The 20,947-nt window shown below is 46.1% G+C and overlaps 2 protein-coding genes across 3 annotated transcripts in view; both read right to left on the reverse strand.

Annotated features, from left to right (window-relative positions):
- CUL5 (cullin 5) overlaps positions 1–6,078 on the reverse strand; it is a 28,599-nt gene extending 22,521 nt beyond the window's left edge. Inside the window, exon 1 of one of the 2 annotated variants that reach the window (XM_064409334.1) lies at positions 5,720–6,078. In XM_064409334.1, the coding sequence (XP_064265404.1) occupies positions 5,720–5,743 (24 nt within the window). In that variant the 5' untranslated portion in view covers positions 5,744–6,078. Of the gene's footprint in view, positions 1–5,047; positions 5,363–5,719 lie in introns of those variants that run through there. The other variant, XM_064409332.1, reaches the window with a different exon arrangement.
- The window catches only part of ACAT1 (acetyl-CoA acetyltransferase 1), a 382,585-nt gene that overhangs the window by 43,710 nt on the left and 317,928 nt on the right, over positions 1–20,947 (reverse strand). The gene's annotated exons all lie outside the window — the stretch shown is intronic.

The following is a 20,947-nucleotide window of genomic DNA, read 5'->3' on the forward strand; positions in this document are numbered from 1 at the left end:
TCCTTTTGAATGAACCATCAGAGAAGACCCCTTAAGTTTTTCAGAACAGGTAAAAAAAATCTGTTCTGCAATTACTGAGAAGTAATTCAGGCAATTCAGCCTTTCACCAAAACCAGTTGAAGATAAAACCTGAATGCTCTATCTTTGTGAATAAGATCAGTTTCACTGTAAAACATGGGGAGGAGGAGGACTGCAAACAACTGTATATATGATTTACATTGTGATTACCTACTTAATCCTAAGAAGCACAAATAAAATTCAACTTCAGTTGCAAAAACGCCCAGTGTCCACTTGTAACCAACATCTGTCTACTTAATAAGAATTCCTCAGATAAAGCTTATCGTGAAATCCCATTAGAGAAGCGTAGAACTTCATTTCCTATACAAAGGAGTAAATTTTTTTCCACATTCCCTTCTTTATTCTTTAATTAAGCAGAAGATGAAATAAAATTAATGGATGAAAAATCCTACTCAACTATTCTTTAAATTCAATAAACAATTCACAGAAATATAGCATAAGCTGAGTTGGAAGGGACCCACAAGGACCATCAAAGTCCAACTCCTGACCCTGCACAGGATGACCCCAAGAACCAAACCATATGCCACAGAACATTGTCCTAGTGCTTCTTGAGCTCTGCCAGGCTGGTGCTGGGACCACTTCCCTGGGGAGCCTGTTCAGTGCCCAAACACCCTCTGGCTGAAGAACCTGTCCCTGACAGCCAACCTGAACCTCCTCTGACACAGCTTCAGGCCATTCCCTTGGGTCCTGGCACTGCTCACCACAGACAACAGACCAGTGCCTGCCTCTCCTCGTCCCCTCACAAGGAAGCTGCAGACTGCAATGACATCTCCCCTCAGACTCCTCCACTCTCCTCTGATCACATCCAGTGACCTCAGCCACTTCTCGTATGGTTTCCTCTCAAAGCCCTTCTCCATCGTCATTGTCCTCCTCTGGACACTCTCCCATAGTTTAATGTCTCTTTTACATGGTGGCTCCCAGAGCTGCCCCAGCACTGGAGGTGAGGCTGCCCCAGAGCAGAGCAGAGCAGGACAATCCCCTCCCTTGCCCACTGGCCATGCTGTGCCTGATGCCCCCAGGACAGGGCTGGCCCTCCTGGCTGCCAGGGCACTGCTGGCTCACGTTCCACTTGTCACAGACCAGGACACCCAGCTCCCTTTGTGTGGCACTGCTCTCCAGCATCTCATTTCCCAGTCTGTCTGTACATCCAGAGTTGCCCCATCCCAGGTGCAGAATCCAGACCTTTCCCTTCTTGAACTTTATCTGTTTGGTGATTGCTCATCCCTCTCATTTGTCCAGGTCACTCTGCATGACGTTCCCTGCCTTCAAAGGAGTCAGCAGCTCTTCCCAGTTTTACATCATCTGGGAACTTGCTTAGCGTCCCTTCCAGTCCTGTGTCCAAGTCATTTGTGAAGATGTTGAAGAGCACAGAGCCCAAGATGGAGCCCTGTGGAACGCTACTTACGACAGGTCTCCAGTCTGACATCACCCAATTCCCTGCAATGAACCAGTTGCTCACCCATCACATGATGTGCTTATCCAGCTGTGGGCTGGACATTTTTTCAAGAAGGATGCTCTGAGAGACAGTATGGAAAGCTTTACTGAAATCAAAAAATATTATAGAAACATCATTTAGGTAGATTTAGATTTCCATGACATTACAGTTTTATACAGTAATTACAGGAAGAAAGAGTTCATTAAATACCACCTACTGTATATAATTCCCATTCATTAATTCCATCTCTGTTAGTGCACAACAGAAAACAGATTTTATAGTAGAAGAGGAGGTCCAAGAGTGGCAATTCTTAGTTGTTACCAAAGTCACAAATGTAATTTCTGAGCAGTATTTCCTGGGCAATTTTTCTTTCCTACTTTGCTTTCAACCACAGTTCCAAAGGAAAGGTAAGCAGAGCAGTAAGGCATACCTTTGATGAAATAAAATTACTCCACTTATCAAATCTTCTCTGAAAACACAGACTACAGTTGATAGCCATACCCAGGCTAAGTAGCCATTCTAGTGTTTAAATTTTAATGCTTCAAAAAACAACTCCACTTATGAAATATTTTCTTTTAAAATTCACTTCATTACATTTGTTAATAAAGATTTAAAGTTTCATTTTAAACACATACTACTTTATACATTGTACTTTTCCCTGTTCTTCAATTCTATGCATAAGTATTTAAACATTACAGATATAACAAGGCAAGGCAATACACCAAGACCTTCATGCTGCTCTCCCTTTGAACCTCAAAAATGTCTCCGTGGAACTCTCTATGCTGTGTACTCTCTTTATTTCAGGCCACACAGAAATTCAGCCCTGGTCTCTGGCAGATGCTCTAGAGTACTGTAGAAAAGAAGTGCTCTCTAGGTCTTACTGTATATCTGATCTACGTTTGAGTAACATCTTCACCTTTTTGACTTCATTGTTTTTAGACAGTATTTATAATAAAGCCAGCTCACAGAGGGATGAAGTAGGAAATATGATGTCCTAGTCGGAAACAAGCACTGTCTGATTAATCTCTGCAACAAGTAGCTCTAAAAATCAGTGTAATGCTTGTAGCAAGTTTATACTCAAAGCAGAAAAGTAGCCACAGGAAAAGCTTTTGTATGTAACTAAATAGCATGCAACACTCCCTAGCTTCTTAAGGATATCCTAAATGGAAACAGCCAGGAAGAAAAAGACAAAATACAGATTGGAAACATGTACTTCAAGTCAAAAAATTCAAAAACTTCAAATGTGTTTCTAGTTGTCAGTGACAGTTGAAACTGATGCAAAGGTAAATAATGATTCTCATTTCATTTAAGCCCAGGGAAAAACTGTTGCTTCCTTTGCTGCTTCTTTCCTAATATCAGGCTCATGCTGGAGTCCATTTTGCAAGGATAGACTCCCGCATTAAACTGGCAGCTCCAGTAAGGCCCTACAATAGTGTCAAGATCTGCCAGCATGGATACAGCTTCAGGTTTTCTCTGGGCTGCAATAAGCTGATGTGCTTTCTGCTCCACAAACTGCAGAAAAACTCAAGGTCTTCAAGTCACATGGGTGAATTGGTTTAGACTGTATCATCACTGCAAAGAGAACAAGTTACAAATCCTACAGGGCCCCTGAAATTAAGTACCCCACTTTAGCAGTGTCACTCGTGTGTTAAGACAAAAAACTCCAGGAACTCTGCTGGAAATGGCTTGGTCACATACCAGAAAGCCACTGCCTCTACAAAGGAGAGCAGCTCTGCTACAGGTAGGACAGGCACGAGCTGACCCTGGAATGGCTCTTACTAAGTACTGCAGCATTTCCATCACATTACAGTTCGTTCTGTCTCACCAGGATTCAACAAGACTGGTCATTCTAATTTTGCATTTAAAGAAGGCTCTCCAAGAATATGCTTCTCACTAAGAAAAAAGAATTTACAATTAGGAAAATTAAGCACTAGTGGAGTTTAAATGATGCCCTCTAAAATTATGACAGCCAGTCAGATTTGGATTCAGCTAGTATCTGTTAAGAGAATCAGAAAGTAATATTTCACTTCATTGTCTCAACTGTGTGGAAAGCTGGACCAGGATGGAGGAAAACAAAAGGAAATACCCAGCTCCTGTTCATTCCAGCAAAACTAAGGCCTGTTTATACCCAACAGAGATTTGATTATCCAGGCTTATTTGGAAAAGATACGGAAAAAACTTCGAGATTTTAACACCTCTCCTTTCTTATCCTGGGATTTATACTGTGCCCAGACATTGCTTCTTTTTCCCCTTAAAGATGAAAGCAGAAGTAAGTTGGGACAGGCTCAGATGGCACAAGGCACTGCCAGGCAACACTGACCTGGAATCAACAGTTTCCTTCTCGGAGAGCATTCTGACAAGTGGAACTGGAGAAAAAAGGATCTTACCTAGTTCTAGTTCTCACACTGGTTTATCTTGCCACTATAAACAAAGTCAAATCACTGTGTAATTTTTCCTTCTGTAATGTGGGAATCATACTTTATTGTCATTGGAAAACTCACTAATTAGTAAGCTAAATGCTTAATAACACTCTGAGTGACGAGAAATGCCTGTTTTAGAAGATACATCTCTGCAGCGTTTTTCCTAAAGCACACTGTGCATGTATATCCTATCAGCAATATAAAATACTGACGACTCAAGAGCCAATGGCAAAAACCTGACTAGTTAACACAAAGACTTCAGTTTGGTAAGAGCCATCTCACCAAGTCAAGGCCTCTGTTTTTGCTACTTATTGCCCTTTCAAAATAGCTGAAGCGGAATGCTAACAAATCTTACAGGCCTGTGTTTCTCCTGTCTGCTGTGGGCGATCCCACCACGGGTATCACCAGAGCACATGACAGACTTTTGAGAAATTCTCAAATGAACAGAAAAGAGATGGCCTAAAACATTAACAACTAGTTAAAACTGTCTGAGCCCTGCTCTGAACACATGCGTTTCCACAAAAAGGACATTTCTTCTTATGAGATATTCCTTTTTCTGCCTGTGTTCTTGGGTTCCTCAATTTTAGATTTTTAAGTATTTTGAAGTATTATCTGCTTAAATATCTAACAACCTCTTACAGGCATAAAAATATACAGGAATTAATTAAAATTCATTTCAATTTCAAGGAATATTTTTTTAGACATATCTTTTTAATATAGATTTTTTTTTTAATATCAGGAAGAAACAAGGGGATACATTCTCATTTCTTCACACTGAATGCCTCAGAGTAATAAATAAAACCAGCAGATTCAGGCTAGATCTATACATCCAAATTAGGTCAGGTTAATAAAATGCAAGCAGCACTTCTTCAGGACCACACTGAATTATACTACATAGTGAAACACATGTTTATGCCTGTATTTATACATATCTTCAATTGTCAATTCCTCAAGTTAAGCAGACGGCCTGCCCTAGGCCTATCTTAGCACTGTAGTTAACTGGTGTTTGAGAAACACTTACTGGAGGCATTAATAACAGTGGTTTCAAGTAGGCCTATCTTCCCTGTGCTAGCATGGCCTCAAAGGCCACACACAGTCTTCTCCTCATACATACCACAAAGATCAGGACAGGCAGTCCTGGGCTCAAACACGAGACTGTCCCACTGATATCTTCTGTTCCACCCTGCGGCAGCTTGGGGTGACTGACATCTGCCATCAAACGCCGGGAAAGTGCTTGAAAACATATGACTACAAAAGCAAAGCTGCTTAACGTAAGCGAAAGGCCTCCGGGAGTTTTCCTTTGCAGGAAAACTGCAGCTAACAAAAAAAAACCTGGAACACGGTAGCCACCCCAATAACGGCACCTGCCCTCAGCGAAGTCATTTTCCAACTCTTTGTTTAACTTAAAACTCATTTTCCGTGCACCCGGATTTTCTTAAATAAACAAAGAGAAGACACGGAGCCCTGTCTACCCGCACGACGCAGCGCTGTTTCCCAACGGGGCGTGTTTGGGAAGGCAGAGCCGGGGGCAGGGAGCGCGGTGCTGGCAGCAGGCAGCAGCTGCCGGCGGGGCCGGGCCGGGCCGGGCCGAGGCCGGCAGCCCAAGGCCGCTCACCTGCGGGGGGGCCCCGGGAGCGGCAACTCCGGCCAGCGGCACCCGCGGCCCGACCCTGGCCCTGGCCCTGCCCCCGTCCCCGCCGCGCTGCCCGGTCCGGCCACCCGCAGGGCCGCCCGGCCCCGCCGGCTGCCCCTCCTCCCGCAGGACTCGGCCGGGCTCCGCTCTCACCTTTAAGAGATTAGACGTCGCCATGATCCCCACTGCGGGGCCTCCCCGGCCGGCAGCGGCGGCTTCTCTGCTCGAGCTCCGTTCGGCTCCCACCGGCCGCTGCCGCTTTACATGGCCCCGGGCCGCTCGCCCGCCCGGCCGGACCCGCGGCGGCGGCGGCAGCAGCAGCAGCGGCGGCGGCGGCGGCCTCAGCGTTAGGCTTCCCTGTCCCGCGGCGAGCCTCGGGGAGCTCGGCAGCGCTGGGACCGGCCGAGTGCTCCGCACGCAGCCGCCCCTCAGAGCCTCATGGCGGCGTCCGCCCGGGCGGCGCTCGGCGGCCGCGGCTCCATGGAAGGGGCCGGGCCCACATGATGCGGCGCCGGGAGCGGCCCCGCCGCCCAGCGCGGCTGCGGGCCCGGCCTGCAGCGCCCCCTGCCGGCCCCGCCGCTGCCCTCACGGCCCCGCGGGACGGGGCTCGGCGGGACGGGGCGCTGCGGTTTGCAAGCGCAGAAGTAACTTGACTTCTAACTAACTAACTGTCTGTCTGTCTAACTAACTAACTAGCTAACCCCGGCCCGTGCCGTCGTCTGTCCCCGCGGGTGCTGCGGCACCGGCTCCCCGCACGCCCGGCCGGCGGGAGCGGAGAGCACCGCGGGCACAGCCCCGCACGGGCACCCGAAGCCAAGGCGCTGCCCTACACCCAATCTCCGGCTAAGCCGTCACGCTTCGTGCCCGTTGTCACAAGAGTTCTGTTTACGGAATCGGTAAGTGTGTAAGCGTCTGAAGGAAGGGTGCCAGGAGGATGGACCAGGCTCTGCTCAGTGGTGCCCAGCAGTCGGGACAGAGGCAATGGGCACAGAAGTTCCACCTGAACAAAAGGAAGAACTTCTCTGCTGTGAGGGTGGCCCAGCACTGGAACAGATTGCCCAGAGAAGTTGTGGAGTCTCCCTCAATGGAGAATTCAAGAACTGTCTTGACACAATCCTCTGCTCTAGGATGGCCATGCTTGAGCAGGGAGGCTGGACCACATAACCCACTGTGGTCCTTTCCAGTCTGACCCATTCTGTGATTCTGTGATCACAGCATCTTCTGAGTTGGAAGGAAAACAAAAGGTTCACCCAATTCCAACAGAAGGGAATATTTAGTAGGAAAAGTTTGCATTTCAGCACCTTTTGAGAAGGATTTGGAAAATTTCAGGGTTTCTTTATATATTTATATAAAAGAGAATCTCACTTTTCTCTTAAAACATTTAGCCTTTGCCTAAAAATTTACCTTGAAGAAAATTTGACCAAGCTTTTCATACAGGCTTAGAGCCCTGAGAGCTGATGCTTCCTGTTCAACCTGGCCTGCCCTGAGTCATCAGCATGGACAGCCACACCACTGGCCACCAGGGATGGCAGCCCTCCCTTCGCCTTTCCTGGGGCACAGGATTTGAAGATAAATTCATATTGCAGAGGATAAGAACCCTGAAGTGTAAGAAAAGCTGTAAAAAATTTAAGAAATGTGTATACTGTTGTGGAAGTTTTGATAATGCTGACCAAATGTGGCCTGCAGCCTTATTAAATGAATAATTATGATAGTCATATTAAGGCCTTCTTTTAATTGAAAAGTGGAAAAGAGGTGTTGAATAATTTCTTATTTTGACAAGGTTTCCAACTTCTAAATGCTCCAATTAGTTTATGATTTTTTTTCTTTGCTGTTATTATATGTTCTATACTATCAGTATTTAAGTATGTGGTATTTATTGCACATGTGATGGACATGGTTATACAGTTTTGCATATAATATATAATTATGCAATATAGATCTGAATGTATTATGCACTTTCCATTGCACATATACTTTACAACAGTGCTGAAATTAGGAGGCCTCCAGCAGGGGCAGTAAAATGTGTGCATTGTGCATTTGTGCTTCAGCCTCTCCACTGCCCAGTCTGTGTATTACATTACAGGTGTGTAAGTACCAGAGAAGCTGAGATACAGGTAAATATTCTACAGAATATTTACCTGTAGGCAGCCATTTCTATGAGCCACTACTCTGAACTGATTCATTCTCTTTTGCCAAAACCCTTAAGAAATGTGAGCATTTCCAATTATTTTATATGTTTTGTTCTTTTAATTTTCTATCAGTCTCTTTTTTAATACATGTTTGCTATTAATGCCACAATTCAGTGATGTTTATAAACTGCTTTGGATACATAGAGCCAGAAGATGGACTACTATGGAGAGCTCATCTCAGGTCTCTTTGATGCAAAGCTTAGACAACAACACAAGTCATTAGAATGCTGTAACTGCAAATTTTGCTTAACCAACACTGAAGCTAAATGAAGTTGGGCAGTGTTTTAAAATGCTATGTTTGAAAATGATGGATTTAGCTGTATTTGCACTTTTCATCCAAACTTACCCAATGTTGCCACAAAAAATGTGGGAGTACACGGGCTGCAGGAGCACCAGTGTCCTTGTCATGGTCTGGTCTTTTCCAAGTCCCCTTAGGCACCTGGCAGACATTGTGTGACACTTATGCTGCTGGCCTGGATGGGTCAGCAATGACTGCACCGAGTATGAGAGTTCGTGCATCCTGTCCCCACATGCAACAGTTAGGAACAGGCTGGCCAAGGAATAAAGAGAACTCGAACATCTGAGAAGCAGTGAGACAAGGAAACGCTGGTACTTTTTACTAATGTTAAAAATAGTGTCTGTCTCATTTTGCATGGTTTACACAATGACTGTAATTGTTTGGGTTTTTTTTCCTGAAGATCTGTGCGTGAATTTTCTGGGAAGTAAAGATATCTGTGAGTCTTAAGGTTTCATAGTATTTTAGTACCACTTCAGGGTGTTTCTACAGTGCTTAGCGTTACACACTATTGTTTTATTTGCTTTAATTCTATTACAAATGGATTATTATTAAATTCTGCTGGTAATGAAGATATTAATTATTGATTGGTACTACATTGGCCTGCAGTTTTAATCCTTTGCATGGATTGTAAAAGGCAGAGGGAATGACAGTCCCAGACGTGCACTGCTTCAAAGTGATTTGCAAGGAACAGCTCATTAAGATTTGGATGATCAGTGAAATTCATACCATCATAATATTCTATATGTCTTGGAATAAACTGATTCCAAACTTTGAATGAGTTGCATCAGACAGAAATATATGTTTTAATGACCTGAAACCAATAAGATGAACCAATAAGATGAACATAGTTTCTTTTAATCTTAGTCCATGAAGGGAGAAAACATGTGATGCTTGATTAGTCCATTTTAAACTCTTCTCCTATCAAACTAGTTATATTCAGTAGGGACACTAAAACTTACAGTTTTTCTTTCAGTTGGAAATTCTTGTTTATCACTGCCTGGACTGTCACAATGACCTCATGCACAAAATGTGCTGTGAGTCACCAAAGACAATCCTTTTAAAAGGGCAAGAACACTCAGACATCTACCTGTAGCTGAAAAAAGAAGCACTGTCAGTGACCAAACTTACAAATAAGCAAACAGTTTTGGTGTTTGCTATCTGGGCTTCACATCACCTTTTCTGTTAATAACAATGGCATTCTGCAGAAATTGCCTGCATGTGGCAATAAAGATTACTGTTGCTTTCACTTAAAGCAGCCCAAGGCTTCGCTATCTTAGTGTCACCAGAGCCACCTATCCTGTGCATCTCAGTGTGACCCCTTTGTTCTCATGCCAACATTGTCCTCCAGCTTAAATAACCTCTCTCCCTGATGTTTGTTTTTCTCTGATGTGTTTTTTAGACCACAGTGCTATTCCCTCATAGTTTCCTTGCTGGAAAACCTTACACTTTTTATCCTGAGTGTCACTGAGGATGGTGTGGGGTGATGCAGAGTGACTGTTTGCAGGCAGAACCTGCAGGAGGGTTTTTGTTGAGGCCAAATTCCTCCTGGGACACAGAAGCACATGGCATGCGTTAGGCAGAATGTGGCCATTGTTCCTCACACAAGCACAGAATTGCAGAGAACTGCTGTGGGGAATTATATTTGATCTCCCAGTGGTTTTTGGACAGCGAGAAATTTACTGTTCCATTCACTATGTACTCAGGGAGCTAGAGTTGGGCTGTGAAGCATGGTAGTGTGAAAGAGGATACCACAAGAAAAAACACGCTCTACTTTTCTGACACTTGTTCGCATATGAATCTCTTTTTCAGTGCTCGGTCAGCTTTGCCTCTCTTTTGTTTTAAAAGCTTCTCTGAGAATCAGACTCTTTTCCTCAGAGAATTGGGGAGAGAAAAATCCCAATAAAATGAACTGTTTAGATGGTCTGATTGATGGGATTTGAGACTTACATATTTTAAAGTTATGTCCTGGCATAACTTTAAAACATACAACACAAGCTGTATGTCAGCAAAATTACTGAAATGATCTGCACAGAGAAGACTTTTCTCCCTGAATAATATGCAGTAATTATTTTAAAATTATGAACGAATATAAATTATTACTAAATAGCTGAACTGTTTCCTTGGCATTGAAAACGTAACCAAAATGGACAATTCTCGAAAGTGCTGCAGAGCAGTGCCAGCCCTGGAAGGTTTTTATTGCTAAGATTATGACTGGAATATTTTCCACGATTCCTCCCCTCAGTTTTAGTACCTTAATACTTAGCAACTACCACTAAAATTTCCACCTATTGCCCTGCTCACTGTCAGACTTTGGTGCCAGATATGCCTTCTGTCAGTCCCTTCCTGTAAAGAAACCACATAGGGGAGAAGGTGAAAGGGGAAAAAGCCTGCAAGGTAGACATTTGCCTTTCCGCAGTGTGGACACTATGCAGTGCAGACACGGTGACAGCACAGTTATGTCTGACTGTTCCTGCAGCTGTGCCACACAGGTAACCCATCTTTAGGGAGCACTGGGGTTAGCCAGTCAGGAGGCTGCATCTCTCTGCAGACTCCAGGTCCTTGGTGCTTTCTTTTATCCCACAAATCCCACTCCAGCGATGGATATTTCTGCAGGGTTATGAGGGCTCTGGCAGTGGTCAGTCTCACTTCTCCCTCAGGGCAGGAAATTATCTGTGTCCTCCTTCCACCCTTATCTTGTGCAGCCTTCTCCCCAGTGACTGACTTCATTGCTACAGGAGGTTCAGTTTGTCCTTCCACAATTTTCATGGAGCAGGAAAGCTCAGTTTGCATAGATTGCAGAGATTTGAAGCCACAGCAATGAGGAATGGCAGTAATTGAACTACAGCTGAAATGCCAGGTTCTTTACCTAGACATTGCTTTTATCTACAATACACAACTTTTGGGTTTGCTACTTCTACTGTTACCTTGCTGTAGAAGCCCTTCAGCTGCAAGGTGAGCCTTCGGCAGCCTGAGATGAGTTAGTCTCAGTCTGAGCTGCCCTTGTAGCTGGTGAGGCTGCTGGCGGCTGCTGTCAGCTGGCTCCCAGGGAGCAGTCATCTCTCTGCTGCTTACACGCTGAGCATCATTCCTGCATAACTCAGGCCTGGCCTAAAACGTTACTTTCTCTGAGAAGTAAATGAATTAAATACTTGCAAAGACAGTGATCCACTCTGGCAGCTCGGGATTGGGATTTTGAATTCCTCAGTTTGAGTTGAAATGAAGATTTACCTACCCTTCATAAGGATCCTGCTACTCCCAATAGCCTCTGTGGGTGATGGGTGATTCCTCTTTTAGAATTTTAATTTCATTCACTTATTTGAAAGATAGTCTCCAGACTCTGAGAAATGAGCAATGTGAATTTTTGTAATTGGCAATTGTTTTTTGATATTTAATGATTTCTTAAACAGTCCACCATGTTTGTGGTAAGGTTCCATGCCCATGTAGACAATAAACCCTCAGCCTTCCTTCTTTTTCTTCAGGACTGAATAAAGGCTGCTGAAATTGCTGTACCAGCTCTGTGTAAAAAGCAAAGGTGGAGACTTGGAGGAGCTCCCATTGTGCTGGGGTCTTCAGTGAGAGAAAAAGCACTCTTCCTGGATGTTAATTATGTAAAAAGAGGGCAATGAAGCATGTACTCCGTAAGGGAGCTGAAATGCTGAGACTGAAATGTCTGTGATCATGGTGCATCCACCCACCCTTGCTTTCAGACGGGCAGCTCGGGTACTATCTGAGGCAGAAGGGATCTCAGCACAGATCAGCACAGAGTGCCTGGGGGATCAGTCAGGCCTGCATCATTTTCTGTGAGCACAGGACAGTCACCAGTTTGAAGTTAGATCAGTGAGTCTATTCCATACTGAAGGCATAAATGAACAAAACTAAATCTAAATCTTTTCCCTGGTTGATTCCTAAGGTATGAAGCTAGTTTCTGCTTCTTACATGGGATAGATACAATTATGAGCAAGCCAAAATATCTTAAGAATTCATGTGTAAAATATTTTAATGAGCAGAGGAAGATATTTACTCTTCTTTATCAAAATTAAAATAAAAGCAATGAAAGTTTAAACATTTTAGGAGTCCAAACCAATACTTTTTATCCATTCATTTGCCAGGCCTATGAATCCAAATAAAACCTTTGTCAAGGTTTTTCAACATTTTTCATTTCCTAACTGGGACTGACCAAATCTTAATTTGCAAAGTTTATGTTTTCTTATTAAATATTTCCTATTTTTCAATTTGGCTACCATATAAGATTTATCTAATTTTTGTAATTTCTGGGAACTTAATTATATTGTCAATATTCATGCTTACTTGGGGGGAAAAACAATATACATGCACTGAACTATCACCTAATAAGCTTGAATAAGCTATTCTACAGCTTATTCAAGCTGTTACTTACATGTCATCTTGCAAAGCATCTGAAAAGACAAGAATGCATTTTGACAAATTATCTGTTTATCAGACATTTCTATCAACGGCTATGGCCCCCCGGGGCAGAAGCCCAGCGGGGAGGCCGGTTGTCCAGGATAGCTCAACGAGGGTCCAGGATCGCCCAGCGGGGGTTCAGGCAGCCCAGGCAGCTATAGTGATTCGCAGCTCAGCTCTTTAGTGGTTTCAGCTCTTTTAGCTCGCCTGGGGCCGTCACCCTAGGTATCGCCGCAGCAGACGCAGAGAGAGAGAGAGAAGCGCTGTGTGGGTTCCGCAGGGTTCTTTATTGGGGTCTCCGCGAAGGGTCCAGGGACAGCTCTCCTCTGCCGAACCGGGCAGAGCTAGGGGTTTTTATACCTTATAGGGGGATTGAAAACTGTCCAATAGTAAGGGTCAGGGGAAAAAGTGGCCTATGGATCTAGAGAGATAACAGGGTCCGAAAGGCGGAAGAGAGGGGCTTCTAAAAACCTTTAGTCATGCTGACTTTGGTATTTCCTAGCTCAGGCTTCTGTTCTCCAGGGCCTTGCAGGCCTTGTGCCTGCTACAACTCCACTTTCTGTATTTAGAAAAAAGGCGTTCCCTATGGTTCTTTTAAAACAATGGACAAGGCATGAGAACATAAGTAACACGATGACAATTACAAGAAAAATCCACAACATTCCCTTAACCAAAGATGCAACCCATCCCGTTAATCCCCATTGACCGAAGAGGTCATTGACCCAGTCTGGGGTCTGTTCTACTTTTAAGTCCTTCACAACGTCCCTGGATGTTGGCGTGGATGGATTCCGAGCGTGAAGAGAGATTGAAGCAGCACATCCCTTCGAAGTCCTCGCAGCCGTGTCCGTGGGCAAGCAGCAGGAAGTCAATCGCTGCTCGATTTTGGAGTGAGGCGTGTCTTGTGGTTTCTTCTTCCTTTAAGAGATCACTCAGGGCAGCAGAAGTAGCGTTAGCTTGCTTACTGAGCCAGCACCCAAGGTGATTTATGTCACCCAGGGCCTTAGCTGCAGCTACCCATGGTAGGAATATAGAGACCGCTATCTTTTTAGGTTTGTTCCAATCGTATAATTTGGGATCGCAATTTTCATCAAATGCTGTGTAGGACCTTTTGTGGCGTTTTAACTCGCTCTCTTTTTTCCAATTGTGCAACAAGGTGATATTTGGAGTAAGGGTGGAAAGTTTTCCTAGGGTACAGGGACCTCCCTGGAGTCGTGAGGGGATCCCAGCCCATACTCTGTCACCACAGATGAGAAACGTTCCCTTGGGTAGAATTTTGGGGTGGAGAGAGGACACAGAGATCACACGAGCAGTGTAATTACACCAATCGTGAGGGTTGTAGGCTTTGTTAATTGGTGATATGTCTTTTCGGTATGTGTTTTTGTTCAGATCAATTTCAGGCAAATTATTCTTTGGACGTCTAAAGTAAAATTTGGCACAGAATGTGGCCTTAGAGGACCCCAATAAATCCAATTCTTGAGGTTCCTCAAGAGCATTGGGCAGTATTTTTGTCCACTCGTCCCAAGTTTCTACCTGGTGGGGTCGCTTACCTGTGGTGCGGAGAAGCTCTGAATTATAGGCTGGCCAGTCATCGGCTACAAAAGGAATTCCTACTAGACATGTGGAAAGTGGGTTATCAACGCTCCCCATGGATAAGCACATGTTATCCTGTTTTAATGTTCTTGCTAAGGTTACCCAGACATTATGGCTCGGCTGTGGGCCGATCCAACCGACGGCACATGGCACGGTGAGGAACATCCAGGCAGCAGTGAGGACAGCGCCAACGGAGATATTTTTCATCTTTGGGCAGGAATGGGGCTTCTGATAGGGAATATAAGCAAAACTTGTTATTTTTATGGTAGGAGGGGAGGGTTAGGGTTCCTTTCTTGTTCCTTTCCTCTGTTCCTTCCACCTCCCCCCTTTATTTTTAGTTTTTTACTGTTTTTTGTTTTTGTTTTTTTCTATGGTGCTAAGGGTGGGGGAGTGGGTAAAAGTTAGAGGCTTTTGGTAAGGGTTGATAAAACGGACAATAGGGTTTTTTAGGGTAAAAAGGGTAATAACATCTAATTCAAAGAACAGTTTTGTTTTCAGGCTGTGCCTGGTCTAGGGCTTGATGCCACAGAATGTTGTTCAGCTTTCTGGTTTGTCTGCCGCTGTGTGATGGGACAGTCGTCTCCTCCACTTATGGACGTTTGGCGACGTCTTCGTCTCCAGGCCGAGCTGGTCTGGTTTTGAGGAGGTCTTGTGTTTGACTCAGGAGGATTCTTGTCACTGCTTGTGGAAGTGGTATTTGCAGTGCCTAGGTATGGTTTTATGTTTTTCCCTGGGTACCATCTTGGACCAGATGGTAGCAGAACACACGCATATCCTCTTCCCCAGGTGATGAGTTCGAAAGGTCCAGAGACTTTATGTGTTTCTGGGTCCTTCACCAGCACAGGTGGTTTCTCTGTGAGCTTTGCTTGGGTGGTATTTGCAAAGTGGCGAAGTATTGGTGGATCAGGCTCTGAGGTTGTACAGTTCAGGAAGTTGATGACATAGAGAGCCTTGCAAAGTCTTTCAACTGGAGAGGTGATTTTTGTTCCTCTCTGTTGCTGATTGAGGACTCTTTTGAGAGTTTGGTGTGTCCTTTCCACGATGGATTGTCCTGTGGGGTTTGCAGGTATACCTGTCTTGTGTTGTATTCCCCACTCACTGAAGAACTCTTTTAACTTACGAGAGGTATAGGCAGGTCCATTGTCTGTTTTGATCTCCTTTGGTACTCCCAGGGTGGCAAATGCGAGGAGAAAATGTTTTATGGTGTGCTGCGCAGTTTCTCCTGTATGTGTTGATGCAAATACTGCTCCTGAGAATGTATCAACCGATACATGCACATACTTTGACCTTCCAAAAGGTGCAAAGTGGGTTACATCTGTCTGCCACAGCTGGCAGCTGTTTAAGCCTCGGGGATTGACTCCCGTCCCCACAGATGGTATCTGGAAGTTTTGACAGTTCGGGCATGTGGCAACAATAGCTTTTGCCTGATCTTTTGAAAGCTTGAACATTCTGATAAGGGCAGGCACATTTTGGTGAAAAAATGAGTGTGACAACTTTGCCTGGGCAAAGATGTTAGGGACATTAGCAGTCTCTATTGCCATGGCTAAGGTGTCTGCTTTCCTGTTCCCTTCTGTAATGAAACCTGGGAGGTCAGTGTGTGACCTCACATGCATTATATAGTAAGGTTGTTTTCTGTGGGAAATTAAGCGTGTTAATGTGGAAATCAATTGGTATAACTTTGGATTGGAAACCTCTTTGAGAAGAGCATGTTCTGCTCTCATAGCTATGCCAGCAACATAAGCTGAATCTGTGACCAGATTAAAAGGTTCGTCTTTGAATTTCTCAAAGGCTCTGACAACAGCTGCTAACTCCGCAATCTGTGGAGATCCCTCCACTATTTTTATGTCAGATTCCCAATTTTGGGTCTTAGGGTCCCTCCATGTCATTACCGACTTGTGGGATGACCCTGAGCCATCTGTAAAGACAGTTAGAGCTTTGAGAGGTGTCCTACTTTGGACTAATTTTGGAGTCAGATGAAATGTCACGTCACGATTAAAAAGCTTATGTTTTGGGATATGCACTGAAATTTGGCCAGTATAGCTATCTAAGGCATACTGGAGACTCTCATTGGTCTGGAGCAAATGTTCCAGGTCCCCAGTGGTCATTGGCAAATATATGCATGTGAACTCACACCCTGCAAGGGAACGGAGGCGAGTTCTAGCCTTTTTTATTAAATGTGCCATAATTTCTTGGAAGGTGGTAATTGTCTTTGTGGGTTGGTTATTTGTAAAGATCCATTCCAGGATTAGTAGAGGGTCTCGAAGTTGAGTGTCCCATTGAAAAATCAGTCCATAGAACCTAGGTGCTTTTCCCAGAATGACGAACTGGAAAGGCAGGCTGGGCTCAAAGCGATGGGCTTTGCGTGAAGACAGGGCTTCTTGGACCTTGGTGATGGCATCTCGGGCCTCTGGTGTTAGAGTGCATGGAGAGTCCAGATTCTCCTTGCCCCGGAGAAGGCTGAACAGTGGAGCGAGGTCCTCAGTTGTAATTCCTAGCAGTGGACGTACCCAGTTGATGGATCCGCACAGACTGTGTAAGTCTCTCAGGGTTTTTGGGTCGTCTCGGATGGTGAGCTGCTGGGGTACGATGGTCCGTTCCCGGATCTGGAGTCCAAGGTAAGTCCATGGATTGGTGTACTGTATTTTGTCCTCACGGATCTCAAATCCTGCCTTTTCTATGGTTTCAATAGTCTTTTTAACTGCTTTGTCCAAGTACGTTTTTTCTGGTGCACAGACCAGGATATCGTCCATATAGTGATGGATGATCGCACCTGGGAATAGGTTCCGAACAGGAGACAGGATGTGAGCAACATACCACTGGCATATACTTGGACTGCACTTTAGTCCTTGTGGAAGAAAACACCAATGATATCTCTTGAGTGGAGCCTCTCTGTTAAGAGAGGGGACGGAGAAGGCAAACCGTGGAGCGTCCTGGGGATGCAGCGGGATGCTGAAGAAACAGTCTTTAATATCAATGATAGCAAGTGTCCAGTCTCTAGGCAGCATCGATGGTGAGGGCAGGCCAGGCTGAAGGGGACCCATGTCCTCGATGACCTCGTTGATTTTTCGAAGATCGTGGAGGAGCCTCCACCTGTCCGTTCCAGGCTTTTGTAGTACGAAGACTGGAGAATTCCAAGGGCTGGTGGTCTCTACGATGTGGCCTTTGGCGAGCTGTTCATCCACAAGGGCGTGTAGTGCGCGCAGTTTGACTTTAGAGAGGGGCCACTGCTCGATCCAGATCGGGTTATGGCATTTCCAGGTGAGACGAGGAGTGTCTGGCAGTGCGCGCTCCTCAGTGGCCCCAATTAGAAATCCGGACTGGGAATACGTAGGGAGGCTCCCCACTGACATAAAATGTCCCGTCCATACAAGGTGATGGGGGCCCTTACCACAAATGGGCGGATGGTTGCTAACTTGCCTTCAGGCCCTTCGACGAGGATGTTGTTCTTGCTCCGCATGGAAACTGTAGCTCCACCGATCCCTGTGATCATGCCTGCCACAGGTTGTAGCTCCCAGTGTGCTGGCCATTCTGAGCGAGCGATGATGGTCACGTCTGCACCGGTGTCCAGCATCCCTGGTAGGTGGAACTTCTCTCCTCTGCAGGTAAGACCGCACTCGATGACAGGCTTACTCGGTCCCACAACTTGTATCCACATTGCTGTGGGGTTGAGAGGAAGCTGTTCCCTGTGATTCTTAGGGAGTAGAAAGGCCTGTGCAAATGGGGTACCCTTTGGAAGAAAATATGGTAAGTCTGTGCAGTACACCTGGACAAAGATTTCTTGTCCCGGGTGCACTGTTTGTACTTCTGGAACGACAAATATTTCCTTTGGGCTATGGAGAGAATCACCTATAATTAGGATGTTAGAAGGACCTCCTTTTGGCCCACGTTTGCCTGTGGGAACACGATAAACATTGTTATTTTTAAAGTCAATGGACAGTGCAGTTACCAGCTGGCGGCGCGTTCCCTTTGGTATTGCTCCGTGTGTTGGATCCTCCTCATGTGGTCTGGAATCTCCTGGGATGGTGCGTGGCTGGGTCTGGATGGCCTTTGATTTGGTGTCCTTGCGTGGGGCCCCACCACGCTCCGATGGAAGTTTCCCGGACGTGGCTGATAGTACTGCTGATTCTGGGGCCTTTGGTGGAAATTGCGAGGGTACCTGGGAGGTGACCTCTCTGGACAGTCCTTTATAAAATGTCCAAAATCTCCGCAGTGGTAGCAGCGGACCTGATCTTTAGAAGCTATTACTGCATATGCACTAGAAACTCCTTCTGCAATACCCTTAGTAACTGCTTGGGCCACTGTGTCTTCAGTGGACAGGTGGCGTGTGCAGCTTTCCAGCATTTGCTCTATGGTAGGTTCTGTGTCCAAGGGTAAGGCTCTCAGAATTGTTTTACATTTTTCATTCGCATTACTCATGGCAAGTTTACACAACAGTTCTTTTCTTGCCTCTGTGCTCTCTATCTGTTTTTCCAGAGCATCCTTAATTCTATCCACAAATTTGATAAAGCTTTCATCTATTCCTTGTTTGATAGTAGAAAAATATTGGGTAGGGGTAGAATCATCTGGGGTGAGAAGTAAGGAGGTTTTTGCTGCTATAGCCACGTCTTGTAATGTTGCCTTAGGTAAAGTATCAGCTTGGTCAGAGGGTTTCTGCAAATCCCCTTCACCAGCCAGCTGTTCGAGTGTAAAATTTGGCTTATCAGCATCTGCAGCATAGTTATCTGATAATGTTTTTAATTGTTTTTTCCAATGCCTTTCCCAAAGCATGTACTCGGCGGGAGAAAGGAGGCACTGGGCAATATTTTTAATATCGTGGGGTACCAGAACATGTGCTGAGAATGTAGCTTCTAGGAAATTTCTAAAAATGTGTGAACTTCTACCATGTTCTGTGGCTGTATTTCTTAATTGCACAAGTTCTTTATTTGTAATAGGTTCCCATGTCTTTCTATTAGTGGCACCTCCTCTTTTTCCCTTCTTATATTCTACTGGAAAGGCAGTAATTCTCTGAGCTAATTGCCAGTCCCCTGCCTGTGTGGCTTCCATTTTTATTTTTGCCCAAGGATCTACATATTCTATTTCCAAATCAGAATCGCTGTCACTGCTGTCATCAGATGACGAGAAGTGAGAGCTATCAGGTCGTGCCTTATGTTTCTTATGGCTGGCTGGAGCTGCATTTGGCAGAGGTGCCTGTGGCTGGACCGGGTATAAGGCAGCACATGGCAGGACGTGGCTACACGTGGTACATGGCGGGGTGGCCGTGCAATGCGTGATACAGCATGCACAGGACTGGGGGGCGTGGGGAGGGGGGGCAGAACTGAGGGAAGTCTGGGGGGTCCCGACCGGGGGCTGCGGAGGGTGGGTATGGGGTTGCGCAGCGAGGGTATGGGGGCAGGGGAGGTGCTGGATGTAGGAGGCGGCGGGACTGAGGGAGGGTGCGGCGGGCACGATTCCGGCGGCAGGCAAAAGCGCGGTGGTGGGGGGGGGCGCGGGTACCCAGGCGGGCTGATCCCCTGCCGCAGCAGGGATGATGCCGGGGGCAGGGAAAGACGCGATGGTAGCGGGGGGGGCGAGGGCGGGGGAGGGAGTGGGGGCGGGCGCGGCAGGGAGAGGAGGGACGGAAAAGGGGGTGGGGGGGGCCCCAGCAGGGTCGGGGGGAGCAGGGGGAGGGGTGGGGTTTGGGTCGGTCCCGGCGGGAACTGGCGCAGATGCTCTCGGAGATAACGCAGAGCAAGGAGGCGCGCAGGATGTGGCTCCCGAGGGGAAGGCGGGGGGGAAGAGGGGGTGGGCAGGGGCCGTGGGCGCCCTGGGGTCGGGTGGTTGCGGCTCAGATGGCGGGACACTAGGACCCAGCGGAGTGCTGGATTCCAGGGTGGAGGGGCTGTTATCTCCTCCATTAGCATTTGAAATAGGCGCTTCTGTTAAGTGAGATAAGAACTTTTCGTTTCGTTCGACAGAAGTTAGCCCTGAGATTAAAATCTTTTTGTTAGTTTTTTCTACAGCTTTAGTAATAGCGTGGAACATAGGTAAAAACTGAGTTACCGAAAAGTCTTGGTTAGTTTGAAACTTATATATCGTGGTCCCAATTGTATCCCAAAAGGAGTCTAAGGTAATAGTCTGTGTATTAGTATCTGGGAAGTGGCAGAGAATCCATTTTATAAAACGTTTCAGGTTAGTTTTTGAAAGGTTACCTTTAGAAAAAGAAAAGTTGTTAGAAGATAGGATTTCTAGGATTAGGGAATATAAATCTCTCTCGTTCTGGGATCGTTTACTAAGCTTTGATCCCATTTTTCAGTTCCCGCCAGCAGAAAAAAGAGAAAAAAAAAGAAAAAACCCAAAAAAAAAGGACCCAAGGAAAAAATATTTTTGCGCGCAAGAGAGGCTGTGTTAAACTTACACTTTTCAGCCTGTTGTGGGTCAAAGTTCTGCTGGGGGTCGTCTGCTCGTCAGCCTCCGCGGACACTCGCGTGCCCAGGTGTCGGGGTGCGGGTCGGCTGACCTCCTGTTCAGAAGAGTCCTTCTAAAACGGAGAGCTTCTCCTTCCAGGATCTCTGGCGAGCGGAGGCAGTGACGATTTCACGAAGAAATGCTGCTCCTCTGAAATGCCAGGTCCGGCATTCAGTTCCGCGGCCAGGCTATCACGGCGGTTCAGATGTCGGCCCAGGGGCCCCTCGCTGTTCGGGCGTCCGCTATGTTCGGAGCGCCAGCTATGGCCCCCAGGGGCAGAAGCCCAGCGGGGAGGCCGGTTGTCCAGGATAGCTCAACGAGGGTCCAGGATCGCCCAGCGGGGGTTCAGGCAGCCCAGGCAGCTATAGTGATTCGCAGCTCAGCTCTTTAGTGGTTTCAGCTCTTTTAGCTCGCCTGGGGCCGTCACCCTAGGTATCG

This window comes from Passer domesticus, chromosome 2, assembly GCF_036417665.1.
Source record: "Passer domesticus isolate bPasDom1 chromosome 2, bPasDom1.hap1, whole genome shotgun sequence".
Taxonomy (NCBI): domain Eukaryota; kingdom Metazoa; phylum Chordata; class Aves; order Passeriformes; family Passeridae; genus Passer; species Passer domesticus.